We start from the raw sequence: 19,935 nt of genomic DNA, 5'->3' as shown, positions 1-19,935 counted from the left end.
TAGGAACACCCAAACTCAGCTATTTTTGAATTCCACAATCTTATTTGACCCACAGTGATTGTTATATATTGGCTGTTGAAGAAATATCAGTCTGAAAACGCTCTATCGCAGAATTCGTTTGTCCCCTCTTAAATAAAAAAAAACTGACTAATTATTAGATGCGGCGAACCGGCACGAGTGAACTCCACAAACAGGCGTCGGACCTTTATCCCAGGAATTGCCCGGTGAATCCTGTACTCAAAGAACAAAACCCTAAACTTGCAGAAGAGGAACGCACACTCCCTGGGGAATCGTGAGTAACTTTAGCTCAACTTCTATTTGAATACTGTAACAGGTTAAACTTTTACCTATCCAGAATCAACCCCGACATACAAAATGTTCCTGTTTGCAATGTGTCCCCACATGACACCAACCATCTCTTCAATTGTAATGTGGAACCAACGCCTCTAACACCCCTCTCACTATGGTGCACCTCTGTTGAAACAGCAAGTTTCCTCGGACTCCCGTTATAGGATATTGATGACAATTGTGATCGGTCACACCAATTGGATGGGGCGAAGCACTGCTACAACAATAACAACAACCGGCACGAGATATATGGGCCTTTTGATTCAGCTTACAATACATCGACTTCACTCCCTTACTCTACTAGACACTGCGTGTCAAACTAGCTTGCCGAGTTGATGAAGTGATCTAAGAAATGTGATAAGAATGTGAAACATCCTGGCAAAAGTTTATATCTCCGATGTCAACAAACACTTGTCGGATATGAAGACTCGAGGGTTGGACGATGTCAAACAAATCCCTGCGGAGACAGACAGAATAGAAGCAGGAGGTGTTACCTTCGGATAGTGCTTTGACGTTACAACTACAGCAACAACTAGAAAAAGTCTACCGACATCATACTGGTGTGTCTGTAGCAATCTCCTTTCCCAGGGTACAGTCTGATGGGTAGTAAGAGCCCCTGAGGTATAAAATTTTCCCATTGTAAACGATGTCGGTAACCTGACTGGGTCCAAACTCGAATTTAATTTTGCCTAAATTGAATAGACAATTGTTTTTGTTTTTATCGGCCTATTGATAAATCATTCAAGGTTCGAATCGAGCTCAAGGCCAGAACAATAATTTTTTTCATGATAATTATTATTTTTTAATTTTTCTAAATTTGAAAAAATGTATTTTGTTTTTGGAATAGTAAGTAGAAAATTTTTCAGACAACCTGCCATAGCTGCGCAGATAGATCCATTTCGAAGGGTGCTAAGCCTTCATCATCAGTACGCTTTAGGCATGCTGCGCTAACCATTTAGCTATACAGCGGTGGTTTGTTTGACTGGCAAATTTGCTACTTTTATTCCTTTTTACCAACTATATTTATTCAGTGTTGCGCCATCTGGTGCAAATCACTGATAATGCTGGATTTTTGTTTATTGTCAATTACTTTGTTTGACATTCCCAAGTGCTCATGGTTTATTAACAATTGTTTTTGTTTTTATCGGCCTATTGATAAATCATTCAAGGTTCGAATCGAGCTCAAGGCCAGAACAGTGATTTGCACCAGATGGCGCAACACTGAATAAATATAGTTGGTAAAAAGGAATAGAAGTAGCAAATTTGCCAGTCAAACAAACCACCGCTGTATAGCTAAATGGTTAGCGCAGCATGCCTAAAGCGTACTGATGATGAAGGCTTAGCACCCTTCGAAATGGATCTATCTGCGCAGCTATGGCAGGTTGTCTGAAAAATTTTCTACTTACTATTCCAAAAACAAAATACAATTTTTCAAATTTAGAAAAATTTAAAAAATAACAATAATTATCAGGAAAAAAATTATTGTTCTGGCCTTGAGCTCGATTCGAACCTTGAATAAATTGAATAGAGGAAAAAATATTTGGCGCGATTTACCTTCGAGGAGATCCCGTAGCGCTCATTTCTAATTTTTACTACAAACTGGCGGGTAGGCCCTACATTTTTTATGCCGACTCCGAACGGTAGCAGCAAAGCAGATGAATTTTCTTCTTAACCACACTCGTGAGTGTTTGTCCAACCACTACCGAGGGGCGACGCAGCTTTATAATAAATAAGTAAATGTAAGGCGCGATAACCTCCGAAGAGATTTTAGGCCGTGCATCTCTTCCAATTGGCGGGACGGATCTACTGTTGTTGTTGTTGTTGTTGTAGCAGTGCTTCGCTCCATCCAATAGGTGCGATCGATCGCAAATTGTCATCAATGTCCTCTAACGGGAGTCCAAGGAAACTTGCTGTTTCAACAGGGGTGGACCATAATAGGAGGGGTGTTAGATGCGTTAGTTCCACAATACAGTTAAAGAGATGGTTGGTGTCATGTGGGGACACATTACAAGCAAAGACATATGTTTTGTATGTTGTTGTTGTTGTTTTGTATGTCGGGTTGACTCTGGATAAGTAAGAGTTTAGGCTATTACAGAATCCAGATCGAAGTTGAGCTAGAGTGGCGTGTGTTTCCCTAGGGAGAGTATGGGACCTACTTGTTTATGCCGACACCGAACGGCATTTTCAAGGCAGATATGTTTTCACTGACAGCTTTTCATGGCACAAATACACTCGGAGTGCTTGCCAAACACTGCCCAGTGGCGACCCCGCTTAGGAAAAATTTCTTCTAATTGAAAATACTTGTTTCTAAAGTTTTTGATGTTGCCTTGCCCGGGAATGGGACCGACGACCTTCGGTGTGGTAGGCGGATCACGCTACTATCACACAATGACGAATAAAGGTCCAGAGTTTTCTCTGCTTAAAATATACGGAGATGCCCCGGTACAGAAAATATTTCTACCGACACCGGAATTCGACATAAGAGGAATAGTAAACTTTCACTGAGTCGCTTCAAATAGATGAAGAAAGACTTTATCTTCCTTAGTGCTAAAATTTACTTATGAATAATGATGAGTCGACCCAGAAAGTTCATCGTTCACACTACAATCGGTCTATGTAGCATCCACCTAAATTCTGCATACTCGACAAGGACGCACTAGATGCGCTCGCTTAAAAACTTGATTGTTACAATTGTTGTTATTGCTGATGCAACAAATGATACTTTGAATTAGTTGACCGAGCTCATACCACATCACCAATTTAAGGTTTGCCCGCCTTTGAAATTCGCACCATAGAAAAGTAAAAACATTTTCAGTGTGGCCAAAGTGCCTAAATATCCTTCGTTATAAAAGGCTTTTTATAAATAAGAATGTGAACCGAGGACACAAACCCTTTTGTATATAGGCAAAGCTTTCTCAGCGACATGCGCACTGAATCCTCCCCAAAAGATTACACGTTCCGACGTTTTTATTAAAAATCTTTACACTCCATACGAAGTTTGTTATATTTCAATAGAAGGGTTTGAGGAAGGCTGATAGTCCTAGGGTGCATAAATGCAGGACATCAGAGCGATAAGAGGAGGTGTATATGGTTAGATTGATAGGAAGGCACAGACATCTTGTTCGTCAATCATTTAGTGCCTCGGTATCAAAGTAAGAAGAGCACAATCAGAGTCCGTGTATGTGAGTTCTGAATGTTTTTGGTTTTTTTTTTGTAAGAATGAGATATTTGTGGCAGGTTAGTTCGATTTTCCATAATTTCATTTTGTTGAGGATACTCCGTCCAAATTGTAAGAAGATCAGCTGGGCTTAGGAGAGGTCAATTGATCTCTGCTATCTCTCTCTACTCTTCCACTTTCAAGATGGGAGTATTGTGAGAGCTTTGCCATGAGTCCACGAAGGCATTCTCTTTAAACTTCTAGCTGTTCAGCTTTTAAGGAACCTTCACCTCGGCGTGAAGGATTAGTTGGGTCCACTCATTCAGAGCCTCTGGCGGTTTTAAAACGGTTTCATTTGCAAGTATGCTGTCCGATTGCCAACTTCGCGCGATTCCGAGTCCTTTATTATATTTGTAATTACGACAAGTTATGCACATGATCTCCTGGGTCTTAGCTCTTAGGTCTTACTAACTCTACATGAGTTATACTGAAACGTGTGAAGGTACGGCAGGTCTTTGGCGGAAATAAATAGTCGTTGTTCTTATACCTGTGCGTTGTGGAAATCAGAATCACACTGTGTAGTTGTTGTTGTGGTTCCACTTTAACTGTAGCCGATAGATTCAAAAAGTACCATTCATAGCCTCAAATGACCACCATTGTTTTCAATAACATCGGCACATAGTGATTTGAGTTAAATTAAATTTTTGGATATCGTCGGCCCATAGTGGCTTTGGAGTTTGATGAGTACCATAGAGAATGTTAAGAGGTGGCCTAACTAACAAAATAGGAAGGCGTTAGGAGGATGTGATAGGCTCAGGAAAAGCTTCAACGGCGTTAAACGTTGGATTTGCGAGCTCATTTTTGTACGTAGGTATAAAAAATGAGACTAAAGACCAAAAACTTGACCTTATCACTTTGCTATTTTATTAAAGTACATTTTTACAGTTATCGGACCTTAATTTGGTATTTATGTATAATGATAAGTTTACTCTAGTCAGTACATCAATATACATTTTTTAAAATACTAATAATATTTAAGAAAAAAATTTTACAAATTAATATAACTTTTATAAGTACAACATCAACATTTTTATATTCAGTAATAGTTTTCCCTTGTCAATAGAGTAAATACCGCTCTGCCTCAAAAAAGTGACCCCCTATGTTGCAAATGCTGTATATGCGGCTCATTGCATAAAGTCAACGACGAAGAGGAACGATGAATTTGTGGAAAGCCATCCTGAGCAGCTCCCGAGGAGGCAGAGGCGGCTGCAGCAGCTGCATGTGAGCGCAACATATTATTACGATTCACTTGACGATAAAGGTCGACATCATGTCTTGATCTGCGTTGTAAATTATTATTGAAGGATATTTGTAGCGATAAACGTTTTTGTGATAAAGCAGCCAATTGTTCGGGTGACAATTCAATAATTTGTGAATTCAATGCGGAGGTGGTAGATAGCAGGCCATTCGAATTGTTAGACGAGTTTGTATTGTTTGCTGCACCACAAGTGCAAATAGATGTGACAGAGATGTTATCGCTATCGTTACTCAACTCGTTTTCTATATTGAAAATATGATTTTCTTTCGTGGTATTGCTAACAGCTAATGCCTCTTTCTCGAAGATTTTCACCATCGGAATGCTGGATGGTGATAAAATAATGCCTGCTTTACGGAATTCTTCTAAGGCGGCGTCATATGTTGGCAAGCCGGAGACAATGGTGTACGATGGAAGGGATTCCACTTCATAGTCGGGTGGGAAGTGACGACAAATATCAACTGGTTCAGAGTTATTACGATCTGGAAGAAGCAAAAAAAAATTGTAAAAATCTTTATATATTTCAATGTCTCGTAAAAAATGTATATAATTTTATTTAATCATATAATATTGTGGCGGATATTAGCAACTTCGACTCATCACTCTGTCAAATGTTGTATGGACCGCTGAGTCGAGGTATTCGTAAAATTATACACTTAAAGAAAATAGTGGTGGGAAAAGGAGAAACCGAAAGGGGAAGCAGAGGAGGTGGAAGAAAAAAATGGAGATCTGCAAAAAAAGAAGAGAACAATTTAGATGAAGATGAGCTGTAAGAGGGATTTTGAGGGACGGTGGCCACCGTGTTGTGGCTGTAGCGTTCTCCTCCTAACACACCAAAGATTCTGGTTTTACTCCCCGGGCAAAGAAACATCAAAATTTTCGAAACAAGTTTTTCAAAATGAAAAAAAAAAAATCTTTTCTAAGCGGGGTCGCCCCTCGGCAGTGATCTGGCAAGCACTCTGAGTGTATTTCTGCAATGAAAAGCTTCTCAGTGAAAACTTATCTGCCTTGCAGATGCCGTTCGTAGTCGGCATTAAACACATAGGACACGCCCCTCCAATTTGGGAAAAGCCAAAAAGAGCACGACGCAGATTAAAAGAGAAGCTCGGTCTAAAATCTCTTCGGAGGTTATCGCGCTAAAAAGATTTGTGGTACCCATAAAAATATCCGAGAGTATCGTCAGTTATTTATCGGTCGGTTAGGTAAACCCAGTTCCCTGGAAAGCTAATGAGTATTTGCCAAATGACGTTAAACAATACAAACAGCTAGTTGGGATTAAGAAGGACCTCTCGGAGCCATTCGAATGCAAAAAATGCATCAAACAAGGCGACGCATTACCGTGCGACCTTTTAGCCTAATACTGGAATAGATATTTCTGAATTGCGATGGTGCAATCTATTATAAGACCATAGACCTTAAAAAAACCTCTCTAACGGGATAAAGAGGGTAAAAATTGGGTCTTGCGGCAAATGAGGATAGGACCAAGTACTTCGTGGTTTGGAATCATGGACGGTGTCGAGAGAAGATAAATTGGCTCTTGGAATTTTCGAGAGAAAGCAAAGCAAAGAGCAAGGCCGGCTTGACTACCATTCGATAAAGCCAATGTACTCCACTGAACAAGAATTTAGCTTATCACAATATTCGGATTGAAGTTGAGCCCGAATGACACGAGTCTCCCTAGCTTGCATTTTTATTCGCTATACTTGCCAACAGAGCTCTGAATATTGCTTTGGTAGTTGAAGAGAGGAAGGCAGCTCACAAACACTCAATACCGAGTGTAGTCGGAGGCCAAACTAATTTCGCACACTGTGTACTAAGGACGAAATTATGCATCTTGTGCTCTTGAAAAAACTTAAAAGACAAATGCCGCGATTTAGAAATTAACTGAGTTATTATCTGAGCATGTCTTTCAGAAGCAATTCGTCCAATAAATAAGACAACGCTTTTTTTGTTCTCTTGTTCCTAATGAACACTAATAAACACGATTTCTCATCCCTCGACTAACGTACAACGAGGTTGGAAGGGTGAACAACCAACTTGCTGCATCTATTTAGCGCATGACACGAGATTTAATGGTAAGCAAAATTGAAAGTTGAAATCCACCCCATAATTAGCAAAAGCCAATTGAAGGTTAAAGGATTAAATGGGAATTTGGAAACAAGCTGGGAGAAGTTTAAGTACCTTCATGTGTGTAAATAAGTTGGAAATGAGTCCGAATGTCAATTCGTTTTGCAAGCAGCTTCCCGTTATCCCGTATCTTCTTCTTATTTTATGACGCATCAAATCTATGTTATTCAGACTTTTTAGTCATTGTAAAATTATGCACTTGAATCAGATTCAACAGTTATGGTATCACAAGCTCCGAAAATAGCTATCCTTTCGTGAGACAAGACACCATGTAAATCGACGCATATGATGACAAAACTGGTCGCATAAGGGCAATAAGAGATCCAGAAAGATTGAATAGGAATCAAGAGTGATTCTGTATAAGTAAGAGTTTATCCTATTACAATTTCCCAATGGATGTCGAGCCAGGGGTGACTCGTTGGAAAACGTGCATTGTTATTCCGCAATATAAGAAAAACGGTTTTAACAACGGAGTGAGTACACCAAGTCGGACGCTTTGGAGAAATCCGCCGACTGTGTGTGGATACGTTTTGCGGGGCATACAAATTAAACTTAAAGTCTTCTTATCCGTGTAGGAGACGTGGCCACGTCAAACAGTTGCTTGTTGAGATGTGACGGCTTGAGACAATTCAGCATGAACTGTTAATTTAGCACCAAATTGCGCTCTTTAGCAGGGGGCACTTCCACCGGTATGTAGGCGGTGTTCATTATCATCAGGGCTGCTGCCAAGGTGGTGGTAGCGTGCTTCGCCACCATGCCTCCGCATTGGTTTGGCGAACACTCTCGGTGTATTTCTGCCACGAGAAGTTCGACTTGTTTCTCATCGGAGATAAATCGCATCGAGCAGTGGTTTTTCAGCATAATATCAGCAGGCCAATTGGCTCTTTGTACTTTTCAGGATGCATGTGTGTTGAAGCAGAGACCATGCTCGAATGTCAGACCTGGAAGTTGCGGATGTTCGACAAATGGTAGTGGTACGCCATAAACGTTGTTGTGTCATCTGCCAGTTCCGCGTCGTGAGCAATATGGCCGTTGACGCAGTGGGCGACAATGTTAGGTTACGTGAGGTAAAAAAACATGAATGTTTTAGGAAGTGCTATCCACGCTGGTATGATTCTCGACTCTAAATTAACTGGAAACGGAACATAGAGGCTAGATAAAACAAAGGTCTGGCAGCATACTTCACCTGCAAAAGGTCCTTTGGAGGAGCTGGGGAATATCACAGCATGTCATCCATTGCATGTACAATACAGCCATTCGACCGATACAAACTTATGGAGTTCATATCTGATGGAAGGCGTTGGAAAAAGCATAAATCAACACATAAGCGCAGTTATCAGCAGACCCAAGAAAGGGTTAAACGTAATATTTCACATGATGCCTCTACAAGTGTTCGTGCAACGATTGGTCGTGACACAGATCATATCACGCCAGTTTTTGACCTTAAGGTGCAGAGCACGAAATTTTCTTTACGTGAGGAATGGCTATGCAGCAGTAGGGGCAATACAACATACACAGATGGCTCGAAAATGGAGAAGGGATCCGGAGCTGGCATGTACTAAAAGCATCTGTAAGTGAATCAATTGCACAAACTTTCTAACTCATGCAGTGTCTTTCAAGCAGAAGTTTATGCCATAGAGAGAGCAGCCGTTCTGCTGCTCCAATTACGGTCCCAGACACCGATGTAACAATGTTTGTCGACAGCCAGGCAGTATTAGAATCCAACGAGATAGAGGCGGATATCTGGCTGAGATGTCGAGCCTCGTTGGCGTCCATAAAGGATCGCAATGTATAGCTTTTATAGGTTCCTGGCACAGCGATGTTGAAGGGAATGCATTTGCAGATGAGATAACCAGAAAAGGGTCCGTACGACCAACGCTGTTTTATCTTCTAAGGAAAATCGAGGAATATGAGATTAGGGCAACGGGCTTGCTGTGAACCAAGCGGGATGATTGCGAAGCTTCAAGGTCCTTATGTCCATGTTTGGATAGGAAAGAACCTTCCAAGGTAAACAAATCTCAGTGCTAACAGGTATCATAACATTTTATCGCGCTATTGCACTAATGCTCCGAGAGTGCCGCATACCAAAAAGCGCCATCTGCAGAAAAACTGATAGACAATGGGAAGGTGGATCTTTCGCTCTTATTTAAATTTATCAGAGAAAGCAAGTGGTTCGTCAAGGAGTATTAGGTACTAATCTGGTTTAACGAATCTGCCGCCACCCAGCACTCACTGAGGGCAATCACAACAAACAAAAAATTCTCTCAGTCTAAGTTTTGGAAACTCGCACGCATACCATCTTGGCCTAAGCTAACATACACACGTAGTTAATTCTTTTCAGGACATGCAACCGATACTCTGGTATCAACACCTTGTGATATTAGCCTGATGGCCTTGGGAACGATTTGTTTGACCTTGTGGAACCACAGACAACTTGCTTGTTCTCTGAAATGCTTTGAGTCAACGGTGCCTGCTAAGGGGAAGAAAAGCCGTAGATAGATAGTGGTAGTTGAGTTCACTGTACTTTGTAGCACCGTTGTAGTAGCTGAGAGTGCTTCTACTCTACCTTGAAATCTGGGCTCGAATCATAACATACGATGACGGATCGAAAACTATACTATACTATACAAGCGATAAATATTAGACTATCCAACTATTTAAAAAAAATTATAATATTTTACGGATCTAGTGAGTACGCGTTGGCCCTAGTTCACATATTTCATTAATCCGAAACACAATTTCGGAGCTATGGTGATTTAAAAAACCGCATTAGATCACGGATCGTATGTTACGATTCGGCCCTGGACGAGCCTTGCCCTTGGGTCGCACAAAAGATTGTCTGATGGTTATTATTATAGTTTGGATATGATCTTAAGGTGGAAATCACCGGGAATGGCTTTTAGAAGTTAGAACGTCACCAATCATGCCACATTCATAAAGTTTCTTTTTATTTCACTTTACCACATGGCTTTTGTAATTTTTCAAAATATCCGCTCATGAAAAACCAACTTGCTAGTATTTAAAGACACAATGCCATACCTGCCTGTACCGTAGCGGAGTGAGTGTGGTTCGTACTTCATTTTTTCATTAAATTCATCTCCGGACACGTTTTGTAACAAATGCCTAACACAGTTCGTCCCCATCCACTGGCTGCCCCCACCATTTTTCGACCTTTAGAAGCGCGTCACAATAAAAATAGTAATAAGTGTAGATTTTAGAATATCATCAATTTCCCAACCTCCCACGCCAGCGCGAGACGAATGCGAGACACGTTTAAGCTAACATACTTTTTCTCTATGTATGTACTTTATACCATATGCCCTTTTATTACATGAGACGTGTTTGAGAGTTGGGGAGCTTCCTATTGAGCTTAAAAAACACAGAATACTTTCCGTGATGAGATGAGGTGGGACGACAGAAATACAACAACAAACAAGGTACCCACGGAATTTAATATGTTAAACAAACAAAAGGGTGTGAATTGATGCAGGTACAATGAACTTTTTATAGTTGCTCATTTTTAATGTTCAAACTTTGTAAGCTGCCAAAACCAGGACCCCTCACACTTTCTTCCTTTTGCCACACCTCCAACACCTGCCCAATGCTATGTTTGTGCTACATGCAACCCCAAAGCAGAGATTGTGAAATTTTGTGCGCCTTAAAATATGCAAGATGCCAAAGTCAGCGTAAAACTAAGCCTCGAAAACGAGCCGAAGCGCTATGTTGATGGTGCGTCGTATGTGGGAGGGTGGCATATTTGTGTACTACGCATTGCACGGACATAGTGACTTTGCAAGATTGACTTTTTTGTTATTCATCCTCCTTTTTTGTTCATTTACTATTTATTGTTTGCTTGCCAATTGCATGCGTCATCGTTTTGCTGTCGACGCTTGGGGAATTCCTCCATTAATGGGGATTTCCCACACAATCACTTTTTGGATTACTAGACAAAAAAAATGTTTTCGAAATTATTTGGGTAGGCATAAAAAGGGCAGTTATGTGTTATGTGTAGTTAAAACAATTTTATGCCACCAAATTAAAAAAAAAAGACAACAAAGTACTCTAAGTTAGAAAGCAGACACAGGGTTGATTTTCATGCTACGCTTAAGTAAAAGTGGTTCTTGGTTGAAAGAACTGTGCATTAAATGTTGCTGGTTGCGGCAAGAATGGTTTGGTAGTAGGGGTGGCTGCTGGTTCGGTTAACAAGCAAAACGTGTTGCTTCACTTTGAATGGGGAGCTTGTTCGAATATTCAGGATGTTAATTTAGTTGATTGTTGCATTAATATCTCCTGCAGATTATATATAGATATGGGATTACACACATATACATATGTATAGTCCTGGTTGAAATCAAGGCTTTTCAACAATACAAACAACGTTTCTGGTCCAGTCATTTTGCTAAACATGTTATGAGGAAGGCAGTGTTTGTCCTCCATTCCATTGCTTATAGTAAGTAGTTAGCTAACTGGACCAACCGGAATGCAGCGATTCGTACGGGATGCAACGGGCTGCGTAGCGCAGCCTTTTCAAGTGGTCGTCAAGGCGATCTACAACTTCTACAACCCAGTTTTTAACCTCACCTACTTGTGGCGAATCCTGTTTAATTGGCAGGCGTGGCTCTGGTGATTCCAAGTTTCTCACTGAAAGAGGGGGTTCATATAAAATCGTTCCGGCGATGATCTGGTTAGTACATTAATGATGCTATTTTCCTGAATGTAGCGGATCAATATGCGATAAAGGACCATCAGATAAAGCTCCTCAAAACCTTCGGTGAGCCTCATTATTGCTACAAGAATAATAAGAAGCGATTTGTATGAATTACAGGCAACCCATCTTGCCAAAAAATTGAAATGATTGCACGTTCTCATATCGAATGATAGCACTACGGTGCTATAGAATGCAGGGCATGTATATCTGTCGTAAGAGGCGGCTAAAATCCGAAGTTCGGAGGGATCAAAAAAAGTGTTTCCGAGGCAGGCGAAATAGTATCAGAAGGTGCTGCTACCGCCGTGGCAGTTTACTCTGATATTCAAACAGCAAAGTTCGTCAGCAATAGACAACAGACAGTCGAACGAATGTGTACTCCGTGCAGCAGATCGCTGACGTCTGTCCCAGGGCACATTGTTGTACCCGGAACTATGCCGATGATGATTTTGCGGGAAGGCTCCTGAGTGTACCAAGGTAAACCAGTTAAGAGCATCTGCTTCATGTAATTCGGGTCTGTATTCACCGAGTAAGCTAAGGGCTGATGGGCACCTGAACTCATATGTGAGGTGTACAGACAAACTGGGCCTCGCATAAATGAGAAGCGAACTAGTTTAACAATTGGTCCTAATCGAAAACGTGGAAGTCCCATCGTTTGATTTTAGTGCACATTTGATTGAGCCCCACAAAGACTGAACTCGGCAATTTAAATTCACAATTTCGGCCCGATACCGATTCATTTTACTTTGTAGGAAGATCATTTTCTCGGACAGCCAGGCTGCGCTGAAGGCCTTGCACTCATGTGTCGACAACACAAAGTCGATTACTGAATGTCGTAGATCTCTCAATGAGATGGTCCAGCACTTCTATATAAACCTTCCATGGGTACCTAGAAATGGGGATATTGAAGGCAAGTGTATAGCTCTTGAGATGGCCAGGAGAGGTACGACCGCAAAGGTTCCCAAGTTTGAAATTGAGGTGATATGTACATTAATTTGTGGAGTGAGTGATTCGATACGCAGTAGCTGATACAGTACTTTTTACTAGTGTCCGGCTGGGTTGCTACTTTTCGGCCCAGTTGTTTTGACCTAACCTAAGCATTACTTCACCTCTTCGTCGATTTCAAACTCGCCTTCGGCAGCATGAAAAGGAACTGTATATTAGCCACTATGCCTTAACTTGGTTTCCGCGCAAAACTTGTACGGCCACTACTACCCTACAGTATATATTTCGGTCCGCATAGTCCTTCGGTGGAGGCATTCCAACATACAAAACTTGCTTACGCAAGTTTGGATCTTTAAAAGCTTTAGAATGTTTCGATAAGCACAAAACCCTTTCCCATAAATTGGAATATGTGGCAGTCATGTACAATCAATATATTCGCGTAATTTGGCTATAATGGGAAGAAATTTCGAGAGCACATAAGCAGACTTAACAAACACACACGCACAATAAGCCGATAAGCTTACCGAACGTGTCAATATTTTGAGACTTCATCAACAAAAATAAATTCGGCGAAGCGCCTAATTCTAAGTAAATAAAGTAAACAAACAGCACTAAAAATAAAATACCCAAAAAAAGAAGCAAATATCTGCAAGGTCGCTACAATTATTTTTAGCTCTTCAACGCCTTATTTGCAATTTCCATTTCTTTTTTTTGGGGGACTAAAATGGGAAAGCAGTAAGTAGTGGAGAGAAGTACGAAATATGAACGTACGCAAGGAGAGGACACGTGGGGTCAGTGCCCCTCTGAACATCGGAAATGTTCATTTACTCTACTACTACTGAAGGAGTGAAGGGTATACATGCGCTACGTTTCAATATACTGGAAACTGCATCCTGCTGTAGCTGTATGGAGGATGATGAGGTGTAATCAAATAACTGTATGCTTGATTGCCCAGCTTTTGCCAGAACTAGGCGAAAGTACTTGGGTCGCGACTCACTTGGATCACCCGAGGATTTATCCAAGGATGAGATCGGTATCATTCGGAACTTTATCGTTGCTACCCAACGATTCTCTAAGTAGCTAGATCTACGTCACCGTTATTTTTGTTGTATGTGGTATCACAACGGACCTTCGAGTTGTCCAAGTGAGCTTTCCTTATCAGGGCAGCTACCACCGAACCTAACCTAACCTAACCTAACTGTGGTTTCCACTCCACCTCCCTACTTTTCTGCTGTCTTGGTCGGGTGCCGACAAGAGTTCCTTCTGCATAAATAGCATACAGTTTGTTTGAGATTGTTAACTATGTTTGCAGATTGCACACCGAAGTCAACGGATCGTCCGCAGATTGTGACACCAACTGTCCGACTGGGTCTGCACCTGATTGGTGCTGATATTTTATCGATTTTTATTGCTAGATATATCGAATAAGATCTCATTTTGTCTTATCACTAATTTTAGTTATTAATAAAGTTTGTTCATTGAAAGTGGTAGTGAACCACACTATCTGGAAATCATCGTTTTTTTTCTTTAACTCAAGGATAACCCTCAAGTGAATTATCTCCTCACAGGAGTGGACAACCATCAAGAGTGGACAACCATCAAGTAAATTCTCAAACACAGTTTATCTTCGAAATTTCTGCCGTGTTCAACGCGTGGATGTTCAATTATTTCTTGAAAAACTCTTTCTTGGATTACTCCCAGAGTCGTCTTAACTTATTTTGCCAGTTTCGTCCATGCTTCTGAATTATATATCAGTACGGGTTCGGTAAATGACTTGTAGGTCTTGGTTTTCGTTTATGGAGAGAATACTGTACTTCTCAATTGCCTTCTAGAAACTTTTAGCTCCGAGTTTATGTTAAAGTTTGTCTAAATTGTAGGAAATGAACCCCCATGAGATGTTTATACTGAGTTAAAAGATAACTTGTCATTCTGCATGTGGAACTAGGAAACATATTCAGCCCTACCACTTACGTTTGACCATCATAATATCTCCGAAGAATGTTTTCTCAGTTGAAATTATTCAATTCATCGTTAAAAGTTCTTACCTTCCAGGTTAAACTTAATAAGGATTCCTATTTTTCCTTTACTGTTTTAACATATACCCCACAAGGCTTTAACTTTGGTAGCCGCCCCAAATTTATTTTAAACCATACAGAGCCACATACAATTTTGCCACATAAACTTGTACTCCGCATTTGGTGAAAACCGAGCTACGACACTGCAGCCTAGCTTGGCCTTGACTCCCACACATCCAGCTGAGTGCGAGGTGAACTGTTTCCCCCCTTTGTGCTTATAAACAAACCACTTTCCTAGGAGACTTTGAGAAGCTCTCCAGCAACGATCTATTGAAGTATGGAAGCAAAGCACCCAAACGACCTTGGTTAAGTGCACGCACTGAACTCTTTGTGTATATTTACGTGTACACATGTTTAGATATACATACATATTTTTATAAGCTGTGAAAATTAGCCCCAAACGTGCTTTTACTTAGAGCCCAACACAGCAGACTCCCCATTAATACATAAACGCCAAACAGCAACTGGAATTGGATTGCGTACATATGTTTATACATACTCACGAGTGGAGTTATATTTGTGAACTTATGGCTTCTGAAACCGATTGGGGGGATGAACTCGGGGGGGGGGGGGGGGATGAACTCGTGAAGGTTAAGGTTAAGATTTTTAATGCATTTAAGTATCTAGCAATTCCATGAGCCCAAAGATGTAGCTTTAGTCAAATTAAAACTGCTTTCATCTCCCTTTAAAAATCGTGTTGTATTGATGATACCGAATAATTCCCTTAGGTCCTCTTGTCGGCAGCTGATTTCAATGTACGCCGGTTGTGTAAACTGCGGCTATATATATAAGTCGTAAAGTATGTTTGAGTTTGTGTTCATACCCAAGGATCACTTACATAATTGGCGCTTAACCGTTTAAACGGTTATGGCTGTCCAACAACGAGCACCAGTCGCCGGGGTAATTAGCGCCAATTGTTTTCACCAAGTGAGTTTAAATCCTTTTCCGCCTGGTCCTTACAGCGTAGTGAGGGTCGCCTTTCTTCTGCTTCCATAGGTGGGTTCCGATTAAAATACTTTTTTGGCCGAGCTTCATCTTTGATTAGCATAACATGGCCTAACCAGCGTAGCCGCTCCGTTTTAATTCGCTGGCGTATGTTGATGTATGCGTACAGCACGTTCCGAAGGCAGTAGGAACTCAATCCAGCCAGTATTTCCTATTTCCCTTAAAAACGCTGGATCTACATATTAGGGTCAGTAAGTTCCGATGTCGACTAGTGATATCGTCATGCCTACTGACCTACCCCGACATAGATCTCTTTCCACTCAGTTCATGCTCTCTTTCATTGAGGGTTTACATAATCGCATGACTACTTCGATAGAATCATAAAGCTAAGGAATTTTTAGGAATAGTATTTAATGTGACCAGCTGAATTAGGTCAAAGGTTTTGATGACCTTGGTTTTACCTTTGGGCTCATGAAAATGGTTTGACTCATTGTCTGATTGAAAAAAGCGCATGGCCTAAGCTTTGGTTGATCAAACTTGTGCTTGCTACCATAGGAATTGAAAGGCACCGTCAGTATCTTGCGAATGTCTATTCATTACCTTTCCCCTGCATTATATAGGCAGGGGAAACTGGGGGACTGTAAACGACTTCGTCTTATTGGAAATCAACAATTACAGCGAAAACAATACCAGCTTTGAAATCGAATGGAGAGCAAGTGCTACTTTAGACTGAGTAGGCAATTGAAAAGTAAAGTTCTCTCTCGACGAACAATAATCACACTCTACAAGTCGCTCATGATGCCTGTCCTTATGTATGGCTCAGAATCATGGATGGCGTCTAGAGAAGGTTAAACAGCTTATGGAGTGTTCGAGAGAAAAGTTCTCCGGAAGATTAATTGTCCCTTTTCGTGATGCCGACTGCGAGTATCGAAGAAGGTATAGTGATGAGCTGTATGAGCTTTACGCATACATGAAGATGGTACAGCAGAAAAAAGCCTAAAGGCTTCGATGGCTAGGTTATGTTATCCGAACAGACGACGATGATCTGGTGAAGAAAATATTTCAATCGACCCCGCAGTACGGTTGCAGAAAAAGGGGGAGACCTTCAGTGAGTTGGGAGCAGCAGGCGGAGGAAGTCTTGATCCCCTTGATAGTGGACGAGAGAAATGAACGAGAAACCTGGAAGGCGGGAATTCCAACACAATTGAGGCGAAGGTAGACGAGCCTAACCTCGAAAATTTGAAAGTTTGGAGAGACGAAGTATCGTGACTTGTTGCGAGCTGCTTCTGGCGTAAGAAAAGCAATGGTTCGATGAGAAGTTGGCCCAGCAGCCATGACTTGCTTTGGGCGGAGGTGTATTCGGACTGAACTCCAAAATGATTTAATCAGATAAGCCATGGTAAAGTAAATAGCTAGACGGCCACTGTGGTTTGGTGGTGGCCTGCTCCGCCTACCACACCAAAAGTCCTGGGTCCAAGCCTCGGGCACAGCATTATCAAATATTAAAAAAAAAACTATTTAGATTATGTCCCGCCCAGTTTGTTTGTTGGAAAAATGGAACAATTAAAAGGGAGCTCTGTATACAACAGTGGACGGAAAAGGCCTCAACGGCTGTATACACTTACAATAGAGTGCCAGGCTGCACTAAGAAACTGCCAACAACTTTATTCTATTGGACTTTTAGGGTCGTCCTCTGAACAATTTTCCATATGACGCTCTAGTTTGGTGGAAAGCCTTAACCGCAAATTAAAGGGCGAATAGACTACATGCGTACGAGGAAGGAGGGCCATAAGACCAACGGCGATAACGGCAATTAACCGTATGACCAAAAAAAAAATAATTTCAAATGGTCACAATGTCAACCATATTGACACTATGACCATCCTGCTATTCCGAAACGACCATAAATTCAACTTTTTATATCTTACGTGCCATAAGGTCAACTATTTTGTATCAAAAATGTTAGGTTTTATTTTTTGCTATCTTTTTGTTCAGTCGAATGAAAAGAATTTTTGTATGTAAAATTTTCGCATACGGCGCCTTTTACTATATTCTAATCCTATTCTAGCAAAAGTAGAGAAACAACTGGCCCAAGGAGACCCTCTCTGGGATAAGGAGAACTTATTCACCTAACAGTTTGGAAAATGTTTAGAGTAAAAAACCGCGGTACTTTTTATTCGAAAATTTCATCGGTGGTGCTATTTTTTTTCTAATTCTGTGGAATATCGGATTGAAAGCTAGGCCGGTGAGAATTCCTTCTTCCTCCTGCGGAAGTTTTTGCTTTGTACTGATTTTATATTAATGTATATAATTATGGTCCTTTTCTCGAGACAGTCATAAGGTCAAATGGAATAGGGTGGGTCAAATTTATTGTTGAAAAGGCACATCCAGTTTCTGAATCTATGGAGCATACTGAGTAATATTGTCCATGGGACCATAGGTCTGAAATGAATTTCGAGCCTCCCTAATTGTGTTACAAAATTTTATATCCCAATCCGAATCCAAATTTGACATTTATTTTCATGTATTTTATTTGTGAGAGCCGCTATCCCCATCCGAATAGCGACTCTCACAAATAAAATACATGAAAATAAATTTCAAATTCGGATTGGGATTGGGATATAAAACTTTGTAACAAAATTAGCGAGGCTTGAAATTCATTTCAAGGTCCCATGGACAATATTACTCAGTATTACCCATAGATTTATAAACTGGGTGTGCACCTGAAGTTTTTTCCCCCATTTTTCCCCATACAATTCGACCCGCCCTAACGTACATATAATATATGTATGTATGTATATTAGGGCGGGTGAAATTGTATGGGGAAAAAACTTCAGGTGCACATCCAGTTTCTGAATCTATGGGTCTTACTGAGTAATATTTTCCATGGGACCATAGGTCTGAAATGAATTTCGAGCCTCCCTAATTGTGTTACAAAATTTTATATCCCAATCCGAATCCAAATTTGACATTTATTTTCATGTATTTTATTTGTGAGAGCCGCTATTCGGATTGGGACCCATAGATTCAGAAACTGGATGTGCCTTTTCAATAATAAATTTAACCAACCCTAATGTATGTATATCTATTTGATCCCATGCCACAAAAGGTTTAGAAGATCATGATAATAGCCGTGTTTTTTAACACGCGCGTATACGTTTCGTTTGCGTGTGTAAAAAAACGCATATCTTCGCTTAGATAATGCTTAGGAGACCCATCTAGCGGCTGTGGTTAAACAACTATCTACAGCAACAGGGTGTACCGAAAAGCGGAGACGCAACGCTCTGATGGCCATAGGGTATAACATATAGCTGAATCAGTTGCGATGAATTGTGGACACACATAGAATACATAGAATTAGTGTAGAGGGTGAAACAAAGATACATATTTCAGTTACATCTGAGTATAATGCGTATTGAAATTTAGTAGGACAAAATTTATGCGCAGCAATTTCAGAGGTGTATTTATAGTTTGTCGCTTAGCAGTCAATATAAAGTTTAAGAGTAAACGGATATACGCGTGTTAAAAAACACGGCTAATATTGATCTGCACCTACCCCGCACATGCAGACAATATAATAAACATCCAATTTTCAAATACACGCCGGTGAAACGTGTTTTCAAGTGGTCTTCAAAATATTTTGTTAACATGGCCATAAATACACATTGTCCAACCAATACAAATTAATCTAGACTAGAGTGTACTTGAACGCTCCTACCCAATGCTACGCATGTGAATAACCGCATTATATGAATTATATCTTCACTTGCTTACTCAATGCGACTAATTTTAAGACACAATTTTCGTATTTGGTCACCCTATGTCTAAATGGACGGTTGCTTAAGGGCCAGTTAAACGTCCTTAACCCTAACGCCATAGTCGTAACCATACCCATATCCATAACAATCTCCATTGTGATTGATTAATGGTGCCATAACCTTAAACAGCTGATATTTTCATAAAAATGAGGAAAACGCAAAAAATTACAAACATATTCCACAAACAATAAGCCTCTTAGTCAAAACGTATCCAAAACAATGAATAAAATCACCAACTCAAATATGTGTATTTAGGTTATGGATATGGCGGAAAACCAAAAACCAATTGGTTGGCTATGATATGGTTATGGATTTAGCGTTATGGTATGGCACCATTAATCGATTACATTGGTTGGTTCAATCAGCTGTTTTATCTGGTTATGGATAAGTCACCTTTAATTGGCCCTTTAAGACACATAAGCTAGAGTGGGTACGTTAGATGAAAAATATTTTTTTTACCCATTATTTTGAACCACCCTAATGTATGCTAATATCATACA

At 40.5% G+C, this 19,935-nt stretch overlaps 1 protein-coding gene across 5 annotated transcripts in view; it reads right to left on the bottom strand.

Annotated features, from left to right (window-relative positions):
* Window positions 1-4,406: 4,406 nt before the first annotated feature.
* Window positions 4,407-19,935, bottom strand: part of comm3 — a 167,129-nt gene continuing 151,600 nt past the window's right edge. For all 5 annotated transcript variants that reach the window (XM_067757553.1, XM_067757555.1, XM_067757550.1 and 2 more), the window contains one exon: window positions 4,407-5,302. In XM_067757553.1, the coding sequence (XP_067613654.1) occupies window positions 4,647-5,302 (656 nt within the window). In that variant the 3' untranslated portion in view covers window positions 4,407-4,646. The remainder of the gene's footprint in view (window positions 5,303-19,935) is intronic.

This window comes from Eurosta solidaginis, chromosome 5 (genome assembly GCF_040869045.1).
Source record: "Eurosta solidaginis isolate ZX-2024a chromosome 5, ASM4086904v1, whole genome shotgun sequence".
Lineage (NCBI taxonomy): Eukaryota > Metazoa > Arthropoda > Insecta > Diptera > Tephritidae > Eurosta > Eurosta solidaginis.
Note: the sequence above shows the minus strand (reverse complement) of the source record. Positions and strands in the feature narration are given on the sequence as shown.